This window comes from Zingiber officinale, chromosome 8A (genome assembly GCF_018446385.1).
Source record: "Zingiber officinale cultivar Zhangliang chromosome 8A, Zo_v1.1, whole genome shotgun sequence".
NCBI lineage: Eukaryota > Viridiplantae > Streptophyta > Magnoliopsida > Zingiberales > Zingiberaceae > Zingiber > Zingiber officinale.
In genome coordinates, this window is record NC_056000.1 from 37,752,365 (window position 1) to 37,774,970 (window position 22,606).

The following is a 22,606-nucleotide window of genomic DNA, read 5'->3' on the forward strand; positions in this document are numbered from 1 at the left end:
TTCTTCGATCTTCACATCAACCCGCTTCAGATTGCTCACAATCTGGTTGAATACATTGATGTGCTCGCTCAAATCGGTTCCTTCTGTCATCTTTAACCCAAATAATCACCATGTCTTGTTACACCAACAAGTCTTTGACCCTTCTTTGCCATATTCCGAAGTTCCCGGTTCTGTCAAACTTCACTATATCAAATTTCACAGAAGTTATCCTCGACATGTTGAAGAAATATGCAAAAACTTGTAACTCTGATATTAATTATTGTACCCAAAGGATGTTCACATATCTCCACAATAGCATGATATTGTCCACTTTAAACTTAGGTCATCATGACTTTGCTCTTGGGTTCTACTTAAAAAACCTCATACTAATGAAGATATCATATATGCTTTTAAACTTATAATCTTTCCCAAATCTTTTCAATGTGAAATTTTGATTAAATCTAAACAAAAATATAGATATATATCGATAATTCTCTTGACTCACTATATGTGTTTGTTGTTTGTTATTTGTTGTTTGTTGTTTGTTGGGAAGATGTATGGAGAAATGAACCTTAAATATAAAGAGCTAGATAATTTCACTTTACTTAAATTAGTTATTACAGTTCATTATCTTTATTATTTATATAGAACTAGATAATTTTACTCTATAGGTTGACATAATTGATAACTATATGAGTAATTTTTTTATAAGTTTTTGGATTACTTTTTAATGAATGCAAAATATCTCGTTGGATATCTGACTTTTTCATATAAAAAGTCATTATATGATACTATAAAATGTCCCTCATTATGAGTGTTACTACTTTTTACTCCATTAGAACTAGATAATTTATCTAAATAAATCACCTTATTCCAATTTGATAATTCTATTTTAAGTATAATTTCACTATTTACTAAACTTTATTAACCTATATCTTAAGAAAGTTGGGCATATCTATTTTAGGTTGATTAAGTTATTATCCAAATTAATTTATATATATCGGCAAAATTAGTCTTACCTTGATCTCGATAGACCAAGATTGAGTCTAGTGCAATTTCAAAAGAAAAATTAAGATGATGTATTATTTCGATATTTTTGACATCCTTTTGAGATAATATAAATAATTTTTTTTTTAATTTTTGTCAAATTATAAATAAAAAATATTCTTATTGCAATTAATTTTTTTCTTCATTTTATACTATAAAATATTTTAAGTTTTTTACATTTGAATATCATTTTAAAATACTTAACAATTTATCATTTTAAATTTATATCGTGAAAAAGGACACTCTTTTATAAAATTTATTAAAGTTTTGTAGAATACTCTTTTGATATTTTTTAAAAGATGGGCACATTTTTTTAACAATATTTTTTTAAAAAAAATTAAAAAGTCAGCCTTTTCTTTTCTAATATCCCAAGAGTGACGCATCCCGTCAGTATAAGTATTTAACTCTCCTATAATACTTGTTTATTATTATATCACGTCTGTATTTTCCATCTAAATCTTAAATCTGTTGAAAATATCATAACAATTAAAAAATTACAACAGTTACATAGGTTAATAACTATAATTTTATAATTATTACTATAAATTTTAAATGAATAGGTCAAATTCACATTTCCGATCCATATATACTCTAAAAGATCAATTTCCGATCCATATATACTCTATAAAAACAACCCTTCCTACTCCCTAGGAAATTGGATAGTCACTGATTATGTAATTTATATAATCTGGACACCCGTGAGGAGACTTGTGATCACCTTTTTAGAAAGTGTTAACAATGCAGGTCCAAAATGAAATTTGCAGTCGTTGATAAATAAAAAGTAAACCCCGGTACTTTATTCTTCGCCATCGGGCATTTCTTCGCGTCTCTCCGATTTTCACGCCAACCGCTGCTCATCAGAGACGCAAAGTTCGACGATCGGATTCGGAACCCTAACCTGCCACAATGCACACCGGGCAGATGCTGCTTGAGGAACCTGTGCGCCTCGCCTCTGTGCTCGCGCCGCCCAAGATCGTGAGACCTCTCTTTCGATCTCCGTTTATTGGATTCCATCCGCACCTTTTCTGATCCATTTTCAGTTTCCTTGCTCGATCGTCTGATGAATTATATGGTTTTCTTGTATTTTTCTTGTGGCCTTTGTGGATCATACATCTGTCGTTGTTTTGTATGTGATTCTGTTGTTTGGTTTAGATTTTGTCTTCTTGTGGGTTTGTCAGTTTTTTTTTTTCTTCCTCATTATTTCTTTTTGCCTATGTGTTACGTGCATTTTAATGCTTGACTTTTAAGATATTGAGGTTTAATTTTCCCTCAGTGTTCGTCTCTATTTATATCCCTACTATAATTGTCGATTTTTTTGTAGTCCTTTTTTGTCCAACTATTGGTGGATTTATGGAGAAGGAAAGATGATAATTTTCGATGAGGAAAGTATATAAATTTGGTCAAGTTTATTCCGACAGGCATGGGAATTCGGATGCAATAAGATCATATGGATCATTAAAAAATTTATTATAGCATAGAGGTTCCTTTTTTCTTATAGATGTTTATAATACAAGCACTTCACATTAATCAATTAAAGAGAATAAGGGCGGCTAACTGCATCTTAATTCTTATGGATTCGTCAAATTTATCAACCAATTTCTTTCCTAATCCATCTTTGAAGTTGCATAGCTATTGTTTTTTGAAATCAGTAGTTACGATGGAGGTGGAAGCAGACCTCCCAAAAGGCGAGATTTCTTAGTGATTGGATCAGCAGTCTCTTCTTGTGAAATCTCTTGGCTCCGGATCACAGCGGGTACAATAGAAAGTTGTTCCAAATGAAACCATAGGTCTAGTGTTGGAGACATCTTATGCAGTATTTGTGCCAATAATTTATCCTGACCGTTCATTTCTATGTATCTCCCTGCTATCATTTATTTTTTGTAATAGTTTTTTGGCCAACTATTGGTGGACTTTTATGGAGAAGGAAAGATGATGATTTTTTGATGAAGATAGTCAGTGCATACATGAAAAGTTGGTCATTGATTATTCCGAGAGGCATGGGAGTTTGGATGCTCTATAATCAGATGGGTCATTAAGAAAATTATTATATGTTAGAGGTTTCTCTCTGTTTATTTAGGGGTTGGATTGGTCACCGGATTAGTCCGTCCGAAAAGCTGGATACCTGGATTACCAAAATAAAAATAAACATATCTTTTACAATAACAAATTGTAGAGAAGAAGGGAGGCTAATTGCATCATATAGACATGTCAAATCTAACAACCAGTTTCATGAAGGAGGATCAAGGTCACATGGAAAGTGGACTGACTCAGTTATAGAAGTATCTGAAGGCCAACTACAGTGTTCCAGACACTTACTTTAAGCCTATAAAAGGAGAATCAAGGTCACATGTAAAAGAGTGGCTCCGATTGATTCACTGAAGCATTTAAAGACCAACTATAGTGTTCAACCATATGACTCTTCCTTATCGGACAGACACTTTGAGGTTTATAAGCAGGCTTAATGCCTCATGGAAAGGGGATTGACTTCCTCTTGAAAAATATGAGAAGACCAACTATAGTCCTCTATGAAGCATAGGGCGACAAGTTTGTCTGCCCTATGATCATGGGGATGACAACCAATACCTTCCTTTTTAAGCAGCAAAATCACCATAAAATGTATCAAGTGCTTTATTTACAAAGAATATTTGGGAAATTAGAGTTTATCCACCAACAATAGCCAAGTTGGACTTTTCCCTCTTGTTTTTGATGTATACTTTGCCCACTCATGGTTAATAAAGTTGACACTTTACCCACCTTATTGTCACTTATCTAAATGAGATTATGTTTTCTATTTGTGGTTCTATTTATTACATTTCCCACTCTTAGTTAAGACCTTTTACTTCTATGTGTGGTATCTTCTATGTTTTTACACCAAATATAGTCATAAAAACACAGGTGGATAGTGATGCTGATAACCTCATAGATTTATCAATGGTGCTGAAGTGATACATAAAATAAACATTTCTCAAATGGGAATTGTACTATCCCTTTATGGTTTTACACCCAATATACTCCTAAAACACAGGCGGATAGCGATGCTGATGATGCCATAACTTTTAATCAAAGGAGATGGAGTGAAACATAAAATAAACAGTTCCCAAATGGAAATTGCGCTATCCCTCTACGGTTTTATGCCAAATATACTGATGAAAACATAGATGGATAGCGATGCTGTTGATGTCATAACTTTTATTCAAAAGTGCTGAAGTGATTCATAAAATAAACAGTTCTCAAATGGGAATCGGACTATCTAGAGCTAGTGGCTAAATAGTACATTTCCTAAAAGATTGTTTGGGGACAATGCTTTCTTGGAAATCTAAGTGACAACTTACATGCATGAGTTAAAATTTTGACTAGCTCTACTGCACTTTTCTTAGTTGTTTGTTGTCATTGTATTAATTTTTCAATAAAATGCCAGAAGTTCTTTCCATCATTGACTAAAATTGTTGGGACACTTGGGCCAAGATCACGATCAGTGGAAACACTTGAGGCATGCCTCAAAGCTGGAATGTCAGGTTTGTCCCCTTTTTCTTGTATATATTGATTGGAGTTATGTTATTATTATGTCTCATGATTCTCTTTCACGTGACTAAATTGTTCATGCTATACCATTTTTGTTTCTCAAGTTGCACGATTCGATTTTTCTGGGTCAAATGCGGAATACCATCAGGAGACTCTTGACAATTTGAGGATTGCTGTGAGCAATATCAAGAAGCCATGCGCTGTAAGTGAATACCCCACATCTTTTTTACATCTTTGGTAAGGCTGTCTAAAATATTGAAACATCTAATATTGAACTTATTAATCAAATCTACTTAAGAATGCTTGAGCAGTGCCTTTGTGGAAGCTTAAACATTAATGTAGAATCACTATGGAAATAAAATCATTTATTAAATTGTTACATATCATAGATTACTCACAGTGAAAAGTTACATCATTTTCTTAGGGAATTGTCTAATCTCCCTCTCTGGTTTATCTAGTTCACTTAATTGTAAAATGTGCAAGTGTAGCTATACTTTTCTAGCTTCGCCGTTTCTTTTGCTTGATTATTGATTCACATTCTAGAACACACTATAACCTAGAGGCTGGGGTATTCACTATGTATGTTAAAGCAGTTTTAACTCAAGAACCTTTCCCTTGTATTCTTCATTGATGATGGATCTGCAGCTCAAACGATTGCAGCTTATGAAGTCTTGGAGTGCATGGATGCCATGCATATCTATAAATAAACAATTTACTATTTTCTTGCATCAAAAAGTCTGTAGAAACAATCATCTTGCGTATGTTGACCTTCTTTAACTTGTTCACTTTAAGGCGAGATCTCTTATATGTTGTTGTATAGACATCAAATCATTTGAAATTATTTATATATGCCTTATTTAGTTATTTATTAAATGTTTTAGGAAACAACCTAGGTGGCCACAAAGGCATCTGTAGTAGGAAACCACATCTCATATTGCATGTGTGATATATGTGGTTGGCTAATATGTTATGATGACATTATTGATATATGCAGCCTACAAATGCAAACATCTAAAAAATATTGAAATTGTGGTTCTTTCAGATCAAATATCCCCTCTCAAATAATCAGAGCTTCTATGGTTCTTTACTCTTTCCTAGAACATTAATTTTTGTGGTCACTTAGCCACATGTGCCAGGAAACTACATCAGCTTTATGTACCTATGCTTGAACCTGCCTTATGTGGTTTTGTCCATAGGATATAACTCCCTTCTGGAATGCACTCTTAGTTTCAGAATTTTCAAAGCTTCATTTTGTCTTGAGACATGTGCCTTGTTCAATCATAGTTCTTTACCTTTTTTGAACACGACAATATAATGTTAACTTTGTCTTGCACTTTAGAGCAAGTTGTGCTTTTTTAATCTTCCACTAATGATAATTTTCTTTGTAGCTGTTCGTCCTTGCTGCTACTATGATTTTATTGAACTATTTGAAAAGCTGTAACTGATCGTCTTCTGCCCTATCACTGTAGGTTATGCTAGACACTGTGGGTCCTGAACTTCAAGTTTGCAACACATCCGGTGAACCAATTGAGTTAAAATCTGGTAACAACGTCACTTTAACTCCAGATGGTTCTAGAGTTCCATCAGCTGAAGTTTTGCCCATAAATATCTCTGATCTTGCAAAGGTAAGAATCGATTACTTTTTTGACATTTTATGCCTCGTTACTAGCATCACACATAAGTAGAAGATACTAGAATTTAGCACTTTTCTAAAGCAATTTGTTTCGTCCAACGTGACAAGAAATTGTACCAAGCCGTAAGCTTTTTTAGTAGTTTAGCAGAAAAGAAATTACAGACCTTTTTTCTCCCCCAATTTAGTCGTAGTAAACTATAACCTGGGAACATGCCATGGAAAATGGATTTTTTTTTTATATAATATTTTATAGACACATTTTGCACACTTACAAAAACGCAGTTTCGCACATAATTTAGAGTTATATACTACGACATTTAAATCTTGCACTATTTTAGAAGTATGCTTTGGAGCATTTGAATGAAAGATGCCAAAGGATCAATTTTTCTTGTGATTAATATCAATTAAATCAAATATCTTGCAAGTGTACCAATTTTTTTTTTCAACATTGATAATCGAAGTAAAATACAAATGTTAAGAAGCTAGAGTAGTCTGTGGCATGGAAAATGTTGCTGCCAGAAAATTGATTTAGCACGTGCCATCAAACACCCATTAGAGGCTTGAGGTATGAAAATGCGGAAAACAACTACAGTTAAGCAATAGTACTTTTTTAATTGCTACTATTTACATGTGTATAGTCATCATTTTTTTGTTTTCCTAGTTTGCAGTGACTTTATATTTCCTTTTTTGGTTCATTGTGACTGTTCCTTGAAACCACAGGCAGTAAAAAAGGGCGATACTGTTTTTATAGGTCAGTATCTTTTCACTGGAAGTGAGTCAACATCTGTATGGCTTGAGGTGATTCTGTTAGGCTTTGATTTTCCCAAGCATTTTCTTCTTTTACTTTTAAGAATCCTCCTGTTTAAAGAATGTGTAACTTATCGACAGGTTGTGGATACAGTCGGTGATGATGTAAATTGTCTTGTGAAGAACAGTGCTACACTTGCTGGGTCCATCTTCACCATGCACGTGTCACAAGTGTCTATCAATTTACCAACTCTTGGTAGTAGAGATAAGCAGGTTAGTGTCAGAACACAGAAGTACTGATTGTTCATATTGATAAATTTTCCAGTTTGGCCAGTTCTGCATAGCTTGTTTCTAGATAAATTTGACCGAGGTTGACAGCTAATAGTCAACTCCAAATAATTGAGATTTGAATGGTGTGATGACAAGGATAATGACGAAAATGATGATGACGACAATGCAAGAGAATTCTAATTTCTATTAAAAAGGCAACCCTAGAATAATTGCAAGTTCATGGTGGTTAGCTTAAAATATTATGAATTTAGATATTTGAAGTTTTTTTTTTTCACAAATGAAGTAACTTAATGTTTTCCAGTTTATCAAATCTGTTCAAAAGTCAATCCACTAGTTATGTTTATTCTTAAGATGGCATTGCCTCTGAAATCTTATCTAAGATGGTTGTGGTAACTGTTTTCTCTCATCGTGCAGCATCAGATAGACAAACCTCCCTGTAAACCACTTTCATTCCTTTTTGTTTCCTGTAGCAATTTTTGATTGATTATTCAACAACTGATCTGGTTCCATTTTAGGTGATTTCATCTTGGGCTTTACAAAACAATGTTGACATCATTTCCCTATCTTACACTCGTCATGCAGAGGATGTGCGTGAGGTGAGCTTCTTTAATCGCTTTGTTTACCCACGCTTTACAAGCATGGCACCAGTAATAATTGGTAATGCTGAGTCATTTCAAAAATCCTCTAAATTATGTCAGAAAATATATATATATATATATATATATATATAATGTATTTCAATCAGTGGACTATCTCAACAATTCATCCACAGATTTAAGTAGTTTTTTGTTGTTTACAGTTGATAGTTACATGGTTTTAACTGAAGATTGTAATGATTAGTGTTGCTTTGATGATTTTTTAATACCATTGTTATCTGAGCACTAGCTTTATCTGTTATTTGCAGCTTAGAGAATTTCTTAGATCTCAAAATCTCCACTACACACAGATTTATGCCAAAATTGAGAATTTTGAGGTAGGCACTGTTACCTTATAGTTTTTTTTATTCTTCTTTCATCTCTAATCTCTCTTATGTTTTTATTCCCTTCTGTAGGGTTTTGAACATTTTGATGAGATTCTCCAAGAAGCAGATGGTATAATTCTTTCGCGAGGGAACCTGGGGATAGATCTTCCTCCAGAAAAGGTTTTTCCATCACAAATGCAGCTGTTAATAGTATCTTAACTAAATAGCTTGCATAATTACTCATCATTAGCACTATTTAAAAGATGATCTATATTGCTGATTGAATATGTGCATTGAAGGACCACATAATTTTTTCTTCAGGGAAACTGGAGCTAGATCTCCCTCCCAATATTTTGCGTTGTCCACATATCTATTTAATTGTAATGCTTTACATGTAGCCAAATATTAGATATGCAAGGTCAGCCAGCATACTGTTTAGGTAGGACTAACACGAGGTTGCTGATTACAGTGAGTTCATGGACGATAATCAAAATAAGTCATGCCAGTTAATTAATTAATTAATCAAACTAGTCCTTTAAAAATAGAAAATTATATATTCCGGAAAGGAGAAGAATATGATCATAACAAATTTAATGAATATTTAGTATATATATTGATATGTTATATAATTCACTCTTAGAGGAATCGGTACTTGTGAATATTTTTTGCACACAATCTATGCTTTGGTGTTGTGAGTGCTAAACACTTGTTGATTAGTACTAAACAATTTATTGTTTATATAGACTTTCCTAATATTATGCAACACAAAATTTTAGTATATGGATTGTTAGGTTGATTAAATTTGACATGCTATGTGATAAATGTAGATCTATCCTTTTATGCTTGTACTAGATGAGTGCTCCAATTGCTTAAATATGTGTTCAGGTGTTCATTTATCAGAAGACTGCTGTTAAGAAGTGCAACATGGCTGGAAAGCCTGCGATAATCACTAGAGTAGTTGACAGTATGGTTGACAATTTGCGCCCAACTCGTGCAGAGGCGACTGACGTAGCAAACGCAGTTTTGGATGGTTTGTTGCTATTTCTGATCAAATAAAGTTTATTTGGTATCATTTTCAACTTCAATGAAATGGGAACATTTTCAAATCCAGGTACCGATGGTATACTATTAGGTGCAGAGACTCTGCGAGGTCTCTATCCTGTTGAAACCATAAGGACTGTTGGCCAGATCTGCTCAGAAGTATGTTCAGTAATACAAATCAGAATTGTGGCGACAGCAATTTCATAGCGCTATCTATTCCTTTATTTTACAAATTATAAGCAAACATCATCCTTTTTTGTAGGCTGAGAGTGTATACAACCAAGCTCATCAGTTTAAAAAGATAATACAATATGTTGGAGAGCCAATGTCTCATGAAGAATCTGTTGCATCATCAGCAGTAAGTACATCTGAAATGCTGTTATTTAAAACTTGTAACTTTCTATCTCAAAGTGCTAATGGATTCTTTTGCCTTTTGTTCTCATTATAATCAAGGTGCGTGCGGCAGTTAAAGTCAAAGCGTCTGTGATTATCGCGTTTACTACCACAGGAACTGCTCCCAGGTAATTTGATGTTAGCAAGCTGCGATGCTGCAGTGACAATCTTTCGTATACCTGAATTCAAACGTTGCGCTGTTGCAGATTGGTAGCTAAGTATAGACCTCCAATGCCTGTTTTGGCTCTCGTCTTTCCGCAAGAAAAAATCGACTCGTTGAACTCAAATGCTCTAAGCACCATAAAGGTACTAAAGTTTTTTTTTTTTCTCTTTGAGCAAACAAGTTTCAGATCGTGTTGTTTCGAATTATTGTTTCCAGGCTAGGCAGTGTCAAGCATTAAGAGGCATCTATCCGATTCTGGCCATTTCTAGCTCGGTAAGTTATCTGAGTGTTTCGATACATGGAAGGTGTAATAAGAGATCCATGAGAAAGGATCATAATGTTCTTGCTGCTACGGTTGCAGGGAGAGATCAACCTGAAGGAGGAGGTCGCTCTGAAACTTGCTCTGGACTATGGCAGATCGGTGGGCATTCTGAAGCCGTACGATCGGGCAGTTATCTTCGAGAAGATCGGCGACTCTGCCGTCGTCAAGATCGTCGAGTTTGAAGATTCTTGAACAATTTCACTCATCATCAACTACATTTTATGCTATGATTGCTCTTTAACAATAATGAGCTCACAATAAAAGTGAATGAAAAAGGACAAATTATTCACTTGGATTTACTGGATTTTACAGATTCATGTCTCTTTTTTTTGTTATTAATATGATTCCTTGAATAGAACAACAAAGATGATGCTGCAGATGGAGATGAGAATGATTACTACGTCGACGGTGAGCGCCGTCAAGGCCTGGTCGCTGAGCTTCATGTTCTTGCCGCCGAGGCGGTCGACGGTGTCGGGGATGGAGACCCAGTCGCGGACGTCTTGCTCGTAGGGGTCCTCCAGCTCCATCCTCATCTGGCGCAGGCGGCGGCTCTCCGCCTCCTGCGCCAGCGTCCAGTCGTAGAACCGCCGGCGCTCCTCGTCGCTCAGCACGTTGTAGGCCTCCCGTAGCTGGACGAACTTCTCCGACGCCGACTTCAGCGGAAGCGCCGTCGTGTCCGGGTGGTACTCTTTCGACAGCCGCCGGTACGCCGCCTTGATCTCCTCCATGTCCGCCTCCGCCGGCACCCCCAGAAACCTGACGGCACGCCGCCGTCGTGTTTTCTTAGCCACGCTATCGAGGTGTTCGACAAATCGAAAGGAATAAGAGAGGAAGCGGCGTCGCGCCGACTTACTGATAGTGGGAGGTGGTCGCTGTGTTGATGAGGTCGGCGAATCTTTCTCCGAGGCGTTCCTCTTCTTTCTTAGTTGCAGTAGCATCGTTATCGCCGTCCGGCTTCTTGGTTTTGCCGCCGACCCAGCCTTCGTCGGGGCTGGACCAGTGGATTCTGGTGTCGACGCGGCGCTTGCGTGGGGGTTCACCGGAGGAGGAGTCGGAGGAGACGGCGTAGATGGGGCGGAGAGCAGGAGGAGTTGCGCGTGTAGCTCGACGGCAGAAGAGCGGGGGAAAGGAAGGCGACGCAGTGGATGCCGCCATTGAGAAAGGCCAATGGATTGTCACTTGGGGCGGCTGGGACCGGAATAAAATGACTTATTTTATTTATTTTTTAAAAATAAGATAAATAAAGGCAGATCAAATTGGATATATTGTGTGATGGATATCAAGGCGTGGGATCCGTACTCTGCATTTAGGACCATAAATATATAATCAACCAAAATTCCTCTTTGTTTCTATTATAGCTAAAATATTACTTTAAAGTTCACAATGTAGGATAGGTTCAGAGGTGTTAATTCGCCTGCCATGAGTTGAGTGTGTGTATATATATATATAATTAATTAATTAATTTTAATAAAGTTTTAAATTAAATTATGTTAAGATATTTTTTCCACGTTAAAATAATATATTTTAGAATGGACAACACTTCGAATAGAAAATTTTCGCTTAGAAAATATATTTTTCGATATTTTAGATAAAATTAAATGTAATATTTATTTTTATAAATTTAATATCTAATATAAAGAATTAAATTAATTTTAAATGAGAGAGCCCTGTACATGCAATACATATACATGATAGACGACCTGACCTCTTATTCTGTCAATCAAGTAAATCAAAAAGTGTTATGCATCCGGAGTGATTAGCTTCCCAAGTTTGTCAAAAAAAAAAAATTGTCTTACAGTCTAGTTAAAATTCAAACCGTGGATTTAACTTAAAATAAATATAGATAACATTTTCTACGTTTTACCAAATTAGGAAGAGTTCCAACAGAAGTTTTCATCATAGCTACCAGATATTGTACTTATTTACAATGTAATGTACATTGAATGAAATACAACTATGTATTCTTTTTCCTAGAGAATTGGCCAGATCAGGCCTGTCGCTGAATGGAGTTTGTGCATTCTGGATCGAAACTGTAAGTAACAGTGTGCCCTAACCGCGCTTGGATTTTCCAGCACTTTGTAGTTCAAAGTGAAGATAAAATGCCTCCCCTTGACCCTCCATCGCCGCCCTTCTCTCTAGACTGCACAGCGTGAGTTGCTTCAGCAGCTTCTCCAGGCATGAGTACATGCACCTGTTTGGATCCTTCAAGGCAGGGTTTGTGGATAAAACTGCAGCGTTTACTGCATCAGCTACGAACTCACGCTGTGGCACATCAAGTAGATATCCAAGGCTTGATGCTGCTGGAACTTTATAGGCCAGCAATCCAACAATGTCCTGCCAGTACATGAAAAGAGACGTCGATGGCACACGCGTTAATGATATGAACTTTTGGAGTTAAAATGAAGCAGCAAATACCACAACACTGATTGTACAATCAGAAAATTTTATTGCTCAGCCTTGTTTGTGTAAATATTATATCTTTTCACTATGGTCATATCTTAGTCTACATTTTCCAGTTCATGAAACAAGTTGGATTATACATATGTGTGTGTGTGTGTGTGTGTTTTAGTTTGAGGATCATTAAGAGCATTAGATTAATAGGATATTAAATAGTGAGTTTAGTCCACATGGTTGTATCCAGATTTATATATAGTCTCTTCTATGAGACTGCAAGAGATTATTTCCTTTCATCAAACTTAATAACTTAAATATCATTCTTGGCTTTGTCAAACTCTGATTCATGATAAAGATAAATGTACAAATGGCATATATATATGACCGAAACTACGAAAAGAATTAATAGGATAAAAGGAACCATCAACCTTTTAAAATTATGAGTAGATACCTCAAGCAGATCAGCATAACTCTTTACTTTGTAGAACTTGGTTATCGCGGAGCTACCATAACTTACTGCATCTTCTGACTGCCCTATCTACAAAGCAAACAAGCATATGTTAGTATCTCTACCAGCAAGGTAACTTCACATTTTTTGTTTGTGAACTATCTTTTTTCTACATACAAAGATGCCCAATCACCCAATGCAATGGTCAAGGTAATAGTATGGAATTAGGAAAGGGTCTAATCCGGTTTGACTAAAAAACTGCACCAAACTAAACCAAAATTATCAGTTGGTTTGGTTTTCATTGAAAATATTTAATTCAGTTTGAGAAACACTATCAAAAATTTTGATTTGACTTATTTCCTTAATTCAAACAAAACAACCAAAAGTTAAAGATATAATATTTTAAATTAGAATTTTAGTATTTGTCTAAAATTCAAAATTCAGTAATATGTCAATTTAAAGTTATAATTATGATATTTGGTTCAATATGATACTGTGTCAGGTAGAATCATACTGAAGAGGTTTGATTTAGTTTGTTCCAGTTTCTAAAAGAATTTGATTCATGTACTATGTGAAAAAAAAAAACACAGTAGTACGAGTTACCCGAGTAGGGTATGATCTGGCTCGAGCGAAATGAGCATCCTTATGAGACACATTTATCAAAGAGTTTTAATTTTACCAAAAAATGCATATTCCACAGAAAATATACCAAACATAGTCCTGCACTTGCCCAAACACTCCTAAAACTTTTAAAAACACTCTAAAAGCGAGAATAAGCTCCTGAGAGTATCATGAATGTAATGAGATCTCATGTTGTCATTCTCTGACCACAAGGAAAAAAAAAACTATTTGAGGTACCATCAAAGTGTTTGTGTTTTTTATCCAAATTAAGAAGCATATAATTGAATTTTTAGAAGCACTGTGAATACAACAGTGGTCTCATATTGTCATTTTTTACCAATAGAATGTCATCAAGCTGAGCCTCTAGTGGTCAAAATCAAGAAAAATTCGCTTAGATTCCTTAAAATACCGCTAATGTAATAGTGATGTCTTATTATCATTTAAACTACCAGAAGACCATTGAAAAAAATATATTAATGGTGTTTCAGTCCTGAACATCAAAAAGTAAGGGCTTGAATAGATTCCTGGGAGCACAAGCACCGTAAATAGAATGATGTTCTTATATTGTTATTTTGATCATTTAAAGTTCATCAAAGAGTTTTTGAAAAATCACCACCATCAAGCTTGATGGCCTTCCTGTACAAGAACTTTGCACATGATACACTGGTGGCCTTTCAGTTGTCAAAATGACAATATAATGTCACTATTACGTTCTGTTGGTGCAGCGGAGACCGGCAAGAGGGGGGTAAATTGCTGAAAACAAAAATAAAAATACCCTCCTCGGATTTCAACTCAGAATAAACGCAGTAGTAAAATAATAAAGACAGAAAATTAAAAACAGAAACAGGAATTTAACCTGGTTACAACCAAGGAGGTTGTTAATCCAGGGCAGTGAAAAGCGCACTAAGAAAATTCTTCTTCTCTGAAGGCGGAGAAGCCTTTTACACTCTAATTGCTCAAAACTACTGCAAGGAATTGCTTATAGATTGATTGCTTGAGTTGTTATTGAATTCCTAGCTCCAGGGGCCTTTTTATAGCTCCTGGAAAGTCTATCCCGAGGGTCCAAGGCGCCTCCAACAAGGTTCAAGGCGCCTCTAGCTCGGTCAGCGGATAAAACTTTATCCGCACGCAAACGGTCAAAACTGACATGTTGAGGGCGCCTTCAACAAGGTTGAAGGCGCCTTCTAGGGCGCCTTCAACAGGGTTGAAGGCGCCTTCAAGGGCGCCTTCAAGGGCGCCTCTAATCCTGCTGGAGGCGCCTCCAAGCTGGCAGCACAGATTCCAGCTTCCGACGCTCCGTTCTTTTGGGTGATTGCGGCCAACCGGAATAGGGCTCACCCGAACCCAATTCCCGGCTTTCTCCTCGAGCAGCCTTCCGTCCGACTTAACGTCCCTCGAACGTCGCACACGCTCTTCACGCCCACCGGAGTACTCTTCCGCAGCTCTCTCGTCCTTCAGACGCACTGAGCCCGTCGACTCCCTTCCCGTACCGTCCTTCTCGCTACCTGCGTCTTCCGCCCGACTTCCTGTGTTCCTAAGCTCCTGCACACTCAGACACAGGGATCAAAACACAGCAGGACCTAACCAACTTGGTTGATCACATCAAAACTACCACGGGGTCCAACAATCTCCCCCTTTTTGATATGCATCAACCCAAGTTCAAGTTAGGGATAAAAATAGACATAAACAGTAATTTTAAAGAAAAAATTACTAAACTAACAAGTTAAGTATAATTTTTGCAATTAGTAAAATTGCAACACTTTTTATATAAAAAAAAATTAAGTTTTCTCTAACTCCCCCTAAACTTGTACTTTTCTCTCCCCCTTTGATCACAGCAAAAATGGGGTCTTAAGAATTTTCAAGTAAGATTTGAAGTTTTTGAAAAATTTTCTAAGTTAAAAATGAATTTTTGAAAAAATTGCTAAGTTAAAATCAATTTTCCAAAAAAAATCTAAGTAAAAAAAATCCTAAGTAAATGTTCAAATGTTCCAAAAAAAATTTTTAAGTCAAGTGAATGATTTTTTTTGGAATTTTCCAGAAGAAAATTTCTAACCCAAAAAAATTAAGTTAGAATTTTTTTTTTTTAATTTCTAAGGAATTTTTGTTTATTTTAACAAACATTTGATAAACTTTCAAAGCATTATTTAATTCTTGTTTCATGTTTTTTCAAAAAGTTAATTAAACATTTTCTTTCAATATTTTAGCTTCCAGGTTGTGGCGAGACACTAGGCCTTCTTGGTTATTGGAGCAACAACCACTTCCTTAGACAAAGCTTCCATAAAGAATTTCAATGTTTAATTTTCACTGTAAGCTTTTAATTTTTGAAAAATTAAGTACAGATTTTGGAACCCAATAGAGGTTCCTACCTATAGGGTTATTCAGATACTTAGGGGGTACATAATTTTTGGGTATTCTTCTAAGTTGACCCTGATGATTTCTAATGTACCAGTTTAATTTTCCATAAACTTTAATTTTTGAATTTGGAAATCTATTTAAACATGTATTATTTCTTAATTTCTCAATTTCTAATTTTAGATTTTTATTTTCAGGTTTTAAATTTTCATTTTCTTTTTCTAATTGATCTAATTCTTTAGACAAAGCTTTAATAAACTCAAAAGACTGTTTAGAGTTTAGGGCAAATACCTTACTTACCTCATCTTGCGATGCTCCCCCTTCATCATTGTTTTCTCCTTCTGATATTCCTCCCCCTTCATCTATGCTCATTTCTGAGCTGGACGTTTCTTCTAGCTGATGGTTGGCCATCAGTGCTAGTCCCGAGAATTCTTCGACTTCGGAGTCGGAGGACGACGAATCATCCCACGTGGCCTTTAGATTGTGTTTGGGTCGAGTGGGCTTCTTGCTCCTTTCCTTACTTTTGCTCTTCAGTTTTGGACAGTCATCTTTGATATGTCCTTCGTTGCAATTGTAGCAACGAACCACCCTTTTCTTTCGCTGGAGCTTTTTCGACTGCAATCTAAATTTGTTAGAATTTACAAATTTATTAAACCGTCTTACCAGTAGTGCCGCTTCGGATTCGTCGATCGAAGCATCGGGATCGTCCCTCCTTACTTGTAGGGCGACGTCGAGGTTTGACTTTACTACTTCTTTAGGCTCTGCAATCCGAGACTCGTGAAGTTCAAAGGTAGAAAACAAACTTTCTAAGGTACTTACCTCAAGGTCCTTAGAGATGTAGTAAGCATCTACTAAGGACGCTCATTCCGGAGTCCTTGGGAAGGCGTTGAGCGCGTATCGGATAGAGTCTCGGTTCGTTACGGTTTGCCAAGATTCGTCAATTGCGTTATCAGCTCCTTGATCCGTGCTTGGAGTTGCGCTACCTTCTCGCCGGTGTTCATTCGGAGATTCGTTAGTTGTGTTCGAAGAATGTCGCGCCTCGCTAGCTTTGCTTCCGAGGTGCCTTCGTGGAGCTCTAGGAATTTCTCCCAGAGGTCTTTTGCGGAGTCGTAGCTTCCGATCCGACTTTGGGGCGGAAGAACGCTGAGCAAGTGAAACTCAGTTTTTCCGTTCGCCACGAAATCCGCCTGCTCCTTCTTCGTCCATTGGAGCTCTTCTTTGTCTTTAGGAGCTGCAAAACCGTATTTCATTGTTAGTAAGATATCGAACTCGGTTTTGAAGAATACCTCCATTTTTCGCTTCCATGTAGCGAAATCTCCGTCGAACTTCGGGGGATGGATGTTCGCGTCGGCCATTGTCTTGATCGTAGTGCTTCAGTTGGCGGCTAGTCCTTCTGAGGCGATCAGGCTCTGATACCACTTGTTGGTGCAGCGGAGACCGGCAAGAGGGGGGTGAATTGCTGAAAACAAAAATAAAAATACCCTCCTCGGATTTCAACTCAGAATAAACGCAGTAGTAAAATAATAAAGACAGAAAATTAAAAAGTAAAAGAATTTATTGTTACAACCAAGGAGGTTGTTAATTCGAGTGGAACAAAATTCTCCTTCTCTGAAGGCGGAGAAGCCTTTTACACTCTAATTGCTCAGAACTACTGCTAGGAATTGCTTACAGATTGATTGCTTGAGTTGTTATTGAATTCCTAGCTCCAGGGGCCTTTTTATAGCTCCTGGAAAGTCTATCCCGAGGGTCCAAGGCGCCTCCAACAAGGTTCAAGGCGCCTCCAGCTCGGTCAGCGGACAAAACTTTATCCGCACGCAAACGGTCAAAATGGTCAATCCTGCTGGAGGCGCCTCCAAGCTGGCAGCACAGATTCCAGCTTGGTTTTTCCAGCTTCCGACGCTCCGTTCTTTTGGGTGATTGCGGCCAACCGGAATAGGGCTCACCCGAACCCAATTCCCGGCCTTCTCCTCGAGCAGCCTTCCGTCCGGCTTAACGTCCCTCGAACGCCGCGCATGCTCTTCACGCCCACCGGAGTACTCTTCCGCAGCTCTCTCGTCCTTCGGACTCACCGAGCCCGTCGGCTCCCTTCCCGTGCCGTCCTTCTCGCTAGCAGCGTCTTCCGTTCAACTTCCTGTGTTCCTAAGCTCCTGCACACTCAGACACAGGGATCAAAACACAGCAGGACCTAACCAACTTGGTTGATCACATCAAAACTACCACGGGGTCCAACACGTTCAAGGTGTTCCTAGAAATCCATTCATTTATTTCTTGATTTTGATTACTAAAAGGCGATGGAGTGTTTTACCAAATTCACCTTGATGGTTTTTTATGATCAAAATGACAATATGAGAATACTATGACAATCACAATGCTCCCCAAAATAAACTAATATCCCAAATTTTGAACATTAGAACTTCTAATTAACACAATAACAGACCATTATCATAATCACAGTGCTCCCACAGGAATCTATTCATTTCCTTCTTGATTTTGATGACTAGAAGTTCATCAAAGTGTTTTCCAAAAGCACCTCCAAGGATCAAAATAACAATACAAGGTTCCCATTGTATTCACATTGATCATATGAATTTATTCATGTCGGTATATCTTGATTCAAACCATTGAAATGCTTCCAAGATTTTTTTGAAAAAAAACACGTGGTGGCCTTTCAACAATTAAAGTGACAATGTGTCCACCATTATGCTCCCAAGAATCAAGTCAAATAACAAAGTATAGTGATCCTATTGACCAATACCCAACTTTAGATAAGCCTATACATAACATAATAATTTTTTAAAAAACAATTATTTTCTCCAACTTCTTTCTGTCTCTCTCTCCTCCCACAACAGGTAAGGTAGGTTTCAAAGTCACCATGCAAAAGTTTAAAAAAGTATACAACCTAGCCAAAAAAAAAACATATTCAAAATATGACATCGACTATAGATTAACATTCTCTTCGATAATATAAAAACCAATTTAGTGAATGCATGATAAAGAGGACAACCATAAAACTTTGTGGCATCTATATAACCTTATCAAAGCACTATGAATGAATATCTAAAAGTTGTAAATTCATGCTTAAGATTCTTTACCCAATGTAGAATCTTCTTTAAGTCATTTTAGATTGCTTTCATGAAGCATCTTCTGCAGTGTTAATGGAAGCTACTAAAAAAATGCTTTAATTCTACTAGTCAATGTTTTTATACATCGGTTGACTATTATTAACAGCATGTTGAAAAAAATGCTTATATTGGTATTAACATGATAAGTAAAGAACATTTTGCATAAATACATGTTTAAACCCCTTAATCCCAATGAACCCTACTACATAAGCATAAGAAAGTAAGATGGAGCCTTTCAAAAATTGACTTCTGGATAATAGTGGCAATGGAAAATATTATGAATAAATCATCATACTACAATATTTATGTTATATATAAGTATTTATAAACAGTAAGAACTGAAAGTATGTTGAATAAAAAAAATTATATGTACTAATAGTGAGAAACACGATAATCCAAATACAATTGGAAAAAACAAAAACAGACTTAATTATAGAAGATATCTTGAACCAGTGTTCTAAAACGCGGGCTAGGCGGCCGCCTAGGCGCCGCCTAGTCGTTGTGCGGCAGCAAGCCGCGCCGGAAAACCCCCAGGCGGGTGACCTCGGCGGCCCAGCCGCCTAGGCGGCTCTCGGCGGCCCTAGGCGGCCCTCGGCGGGCCTCGTCGGGCCTTCGCGACACGTTATTTAGGTTTCACTGTTTTGGTATTTTGTTCGAAATTTCCTGTTTACGCCTTCGTCGTCTCTCAGCGCCGCTTCGTCTTCTCATCGTTGCTGCGTAGCTGCATCGTTGCGTCGAAGGCTTCGTCGCTCCGGTAAGTTTTTACGTTTTTAAGTTTTTACGTTTAGACTTGATACATCAACAAAAGAACAGTGTTGAGTCATCGTCGCGGCACGTCTCCGGCGACGCCGGACGCGTCCGCAGCCGCCGGACGCGTCGTAGGACGCGTCCGACAGCATCGCGTGATGCTTCCAGCGGCGCTGGAAGCTTTCCGCGACGCTTCCGGCGCCGCTGGAAGCAACGGCGGACTTCGCCGGACGCGCCGGACACGTCCGGCGGAGCTTCCGGCGGCGCCGGAGGCCTCCCGCGAGGCGCCGGTGGCGTCCGCGCTGTCGCGCGAGTCGCGAGTCTCACGACGTTTTTTGTTTTTTTTTTTAATTTAATAAATTCAAACAATTCCTTTAAAATTTAAATATATTTAAGATTTATTTTTTTAATAAATTTTATTAATTTATATAAAAAATTTAAATATATAAAATTCCATTATTAATTTTATAATTTATTATTTATATAATCACTAATCAGATTTTAATATATAAATAATATATTTAACTTTTTTAATAAATAATATTAAATATTAATTTATATATTAACAGATTTAAAAATTATAATAAATATTATCATTTATCAGATATTCAGATTTAAAAAATAAAAAATATTTAAATTTTTAAAAAATATAATACATATTATTAATTTATATAAATCATATTTATAAATTTTATATATTATTAATTTATATTAATCGAATTTATAAATATTAAAATTATATTAAAATTCTAATAAATATTATTAATTTATATAAATCAGTTTTAAAAATATGAAAATTAAATTAAAATTTTAAAAATTCCAATAAATAATAAATATTATTAATTTATAATTATATATAACAGTATAAAACAGATTTAAAAATAAAAAAAATACATATTTAAAATTTAATTTATTTAAACACATATCTAATAAATTTTATTAATTAGATTAAGATATATAAAAAAATATTCTCAGACTGGTTAATGACTTAATGTTATTAAAATATTTTGTATTGTATGCCTGTATCTGTATAGTATAATTAAATATTTAAATTTTATTATCATGTTATGTCTTGTTAGTTATTAATATATATAATTTTTTCAGATTATATCTATTATCAATGGCAAGTAATCCATCTTCGACAGCATCTGTCACTCAACCCGAATCCGGGATTCTTAGAAGAAAGTCAAATGACATCGGATGGGAGTTTGGGATATTGATTGATCCTAAGAACCTCGACAAAATTAAATGTAAGTTATGTGGAAAAGCAATGTCAGGGGGAGTGTATAGGATAAAGGAGCACATTGGAAATATACCTGGAAATGTATCTGGTTGTCGAAAAGCATCTCAAGAAGACAAAAATAAGTGCAAACAGGCTATTTTAGAAGGGAGGAACAGAAAGAAGAACAAAATAATGGAAGAACAAAGTTGTAGAGCAGAGGTGGCTATTTCCGTAGATGAAGAAGAAGGTCTTGAAATTGAAGGGATGGATGGAGTTAAAAAACCTCTTCCACTTGGCCCCATGGATAGATATGCATCGGCAATTGCTCCAGAAAATGCAGGCTCCAGTGGAAGTAAAGTACTTCGCCAAAAAAATATAAATGAGGCTCTTTTCAAAGAGAGAACTCAACAAGTTCAACAATATGTTGGGAGATGGGTTTATGAAAATGGAATCTCATTCAATGCTGTTGATAATGATAGCTTCAAGCAACTAATGGAGGCAGTGGGTCAATTTGGACCAGGATTCAAGCCTCCAACTCAATATCAACTTAGGGAGCCACTATTGAAAGCCGAAGTTGAAAGAACAAAACAATTGTTGAAGAAACATGAAGAAGAATGGGCAAAGAATGGATGCTCGATCATGACAGATGCATGGAGTGATAGAAAAAGAAGCATCTTAAATTTGTGTGTTAATTGCAAGGAGGGTACTACATTTTTAGAGTCTAAGGAGTCTTCAGAGGAGGCGCATACAGCTGAACTTATTTTTGAGTATGTTGACAAGTGTGTTGAACAAGTAGGAGCTTAGAATATTGTTCAGATTGTTACAGACAATGCCACCAACAATATGGTTGCAGCTAAATTGATGAGAGAAAAACGACCCGGGATCTTTTGGAGTTCATGTGCAACTCACACTATTAATCTCATGCTTGAAAGTATTGGCAAACTTCCACGATATAAAAAGGTAATTGAGCAGTCCAAGGCTTTTACCATTTTCATCTATGCTCACCATAAGACTTTATCATTGATGAGAAGTTTCACGAAGAAGAGATACATAGTCCAACCAGGAGTTACCAGGTTTGCATCAAATTTCCTCACATTGCAAAGTTTGATTGAAAAAAAAAAGCTAGTTTAAGGGCCATGTTTACAAGTGATATGTGGGAGAAATGTAAATGGTCAAAAACAAACAAAGGAAAATTGGCTTACTCTACAGTGATGAGCATGAGTTTTTGGAATGATGTGACACTTTGTTTGAAAATATTTGCTCCTTAGGTAAGAGTTCTTTGATTGGTAGATGGAGATAGAAAGCCATCGATGGGGTTTCTATAGGAGGGTGAGCTAAAGAAGATATCAAGGTGGCTCAATAACGTGGAATCAAATTATCGACCTATCATAGTCATTATTGAGTCAAAATGAAGGATAGACTTGATACATCATTGTACCATTGCTTTTTGTTGAATCCTTATTTTTACTACAAAGATAGTTCTATTGCTCTTTATGAGGAGATCGTGATGGGATTTTTGAATGCATGGAAACTTTGCATGCCAATGAGTTAGATCTACAAGATACAATTATTAACAAGGAATTTCAAAATATAGAAATAAG

The 22,606-nt window shown here is 36.4% G+C and overlaps 3 protein-coding genes across 4 annotated transcripts in view; 1 reads left to right on the plus strand and 2 right to left on the minus strand.

Annotated features, from left to right (window-relative positions):
• Positions 1–1,775: 1,775 nt before the first annotated feature.
• LOC122008522 (pyruvate kinase 1, cytosolic-like) lies at positions 1,776–10,420 on the plus strand. Its single transcript, XM_042564274.1, has 16 exons — positions 1,776–2,001; positions 4,445–4,541; positions 4,653–4,750; positions 6,018–6,173; positions 6,902–6,979; positions 7,070–7,201; positions 7,735–7,815; positions 8,124–8,192; positions 8,271–8,360; positions 9,066–9,210; positions 9,292–9,380; positions 9,484–9,579; positions 9,675–9,742; positions 9,821–9,920; positions 9,994–10,050; positions 10,139–10,420. Exons 1-16 carry the CDS (start codon positions 1,933–1,935, stop codon positions 10,289–10,291), a joined length of 1,578 nt encoding a protein of 525 aa, XP_042420208.1. The 5' UTR covers positions 1,776–1,932; the 3' UTR covers positions 10,292–10,420.
• On the minus strand, positions 10,358–11,279 carry LOC122008523 (NAD(P)H-quinone oxidoreductase subunit T, chloroplastic-like). Its single transcript, XM_042564275.1, has 2 exons — positions 10,953–11,279; positions 10,358–10,855 (listed from the first exon to the last, which is right to left on the minus strand). Exons 1-2 carry the CDS (start codon positions 11,252–11,254, stop codon positions 10,435–10,437), a joined length of 723 nt encoding a protein of 240 aa, XP_042420209.1. The 5' UTR covers positions 11,255–11,279; the 3' UTR covers positions 10,358–10,434.
• A 623-nt stretch (positions 11,280–11,902) lies between these two features.
• LOC122008524 (ran-binding protein M homolog) overlaps positions 11,903–22,606 on the minus strand; it is a 36,538-nt gene continuing 25,834 nt past the window's right edge. For both annotated transcript variants that reach the window (XM_042564277.1, XM_042564276.1), the window contains 2 exons: positions 12,945–13,031; positions 11,903–12,433 (listed from right to left, as the gene is read on the minus strand). In XM_042564277.1, the coding sequence (XP_042420211.1) occupies positions 12,149–12,433; positions 12,945–13,031 (372 nt within the window). In that variant the 3' untranslated portion in view covers positions 11,903–12,148. The remainder of the gene's footprint in view (positions 12,434–12,944; positions 13,032–22,606) is intronic.

What these genes read in the sequence shown, in the direction of transcription:
- LOC122008522 (XM_042564274.1), top strand. Translation starts at nt 1,933, where the DNA reads ATGCACACCGGGCAGATGCTGCTTGAGGAACCTGTGCGCCTCGCCTCT. An exon ending in ATATCTCTGATCTTGCAAAG is followed by an intron (nt 6,174 to 6,901) that starts GTAAGAATCGAT and finishes TTGAAACCACAG; the next exon opens with GCAGTAAAAAAGGGCGATAC. An exon ending in TTCTGGCCATTTCTAGCTCG is followed by an intron (nt 10,051 to 10,138) that starts GTAAGTTATCTG and finishes CTACGGTTGCAG; the next exon opens with GGAGAGATCAACCTGAAGGA.
- LOC122008523 (XM_042564275.1), bottom strand. Translation starts at nt 11,254, where the DNA reads ATGGCGGCATCCACTGCGTCGCCTTCCTTTCCCCCGCTCTTCTGCCGT. An exon ending in GCGACCACCTCCCACTATCA is followed by an intron (nt 10,856 to 10,952) that starts GTAAGTCGGCGC and finishes GCGTGCCGTCAG; the next exon opens with GTTTCTGGGGGTGCCGGCGG.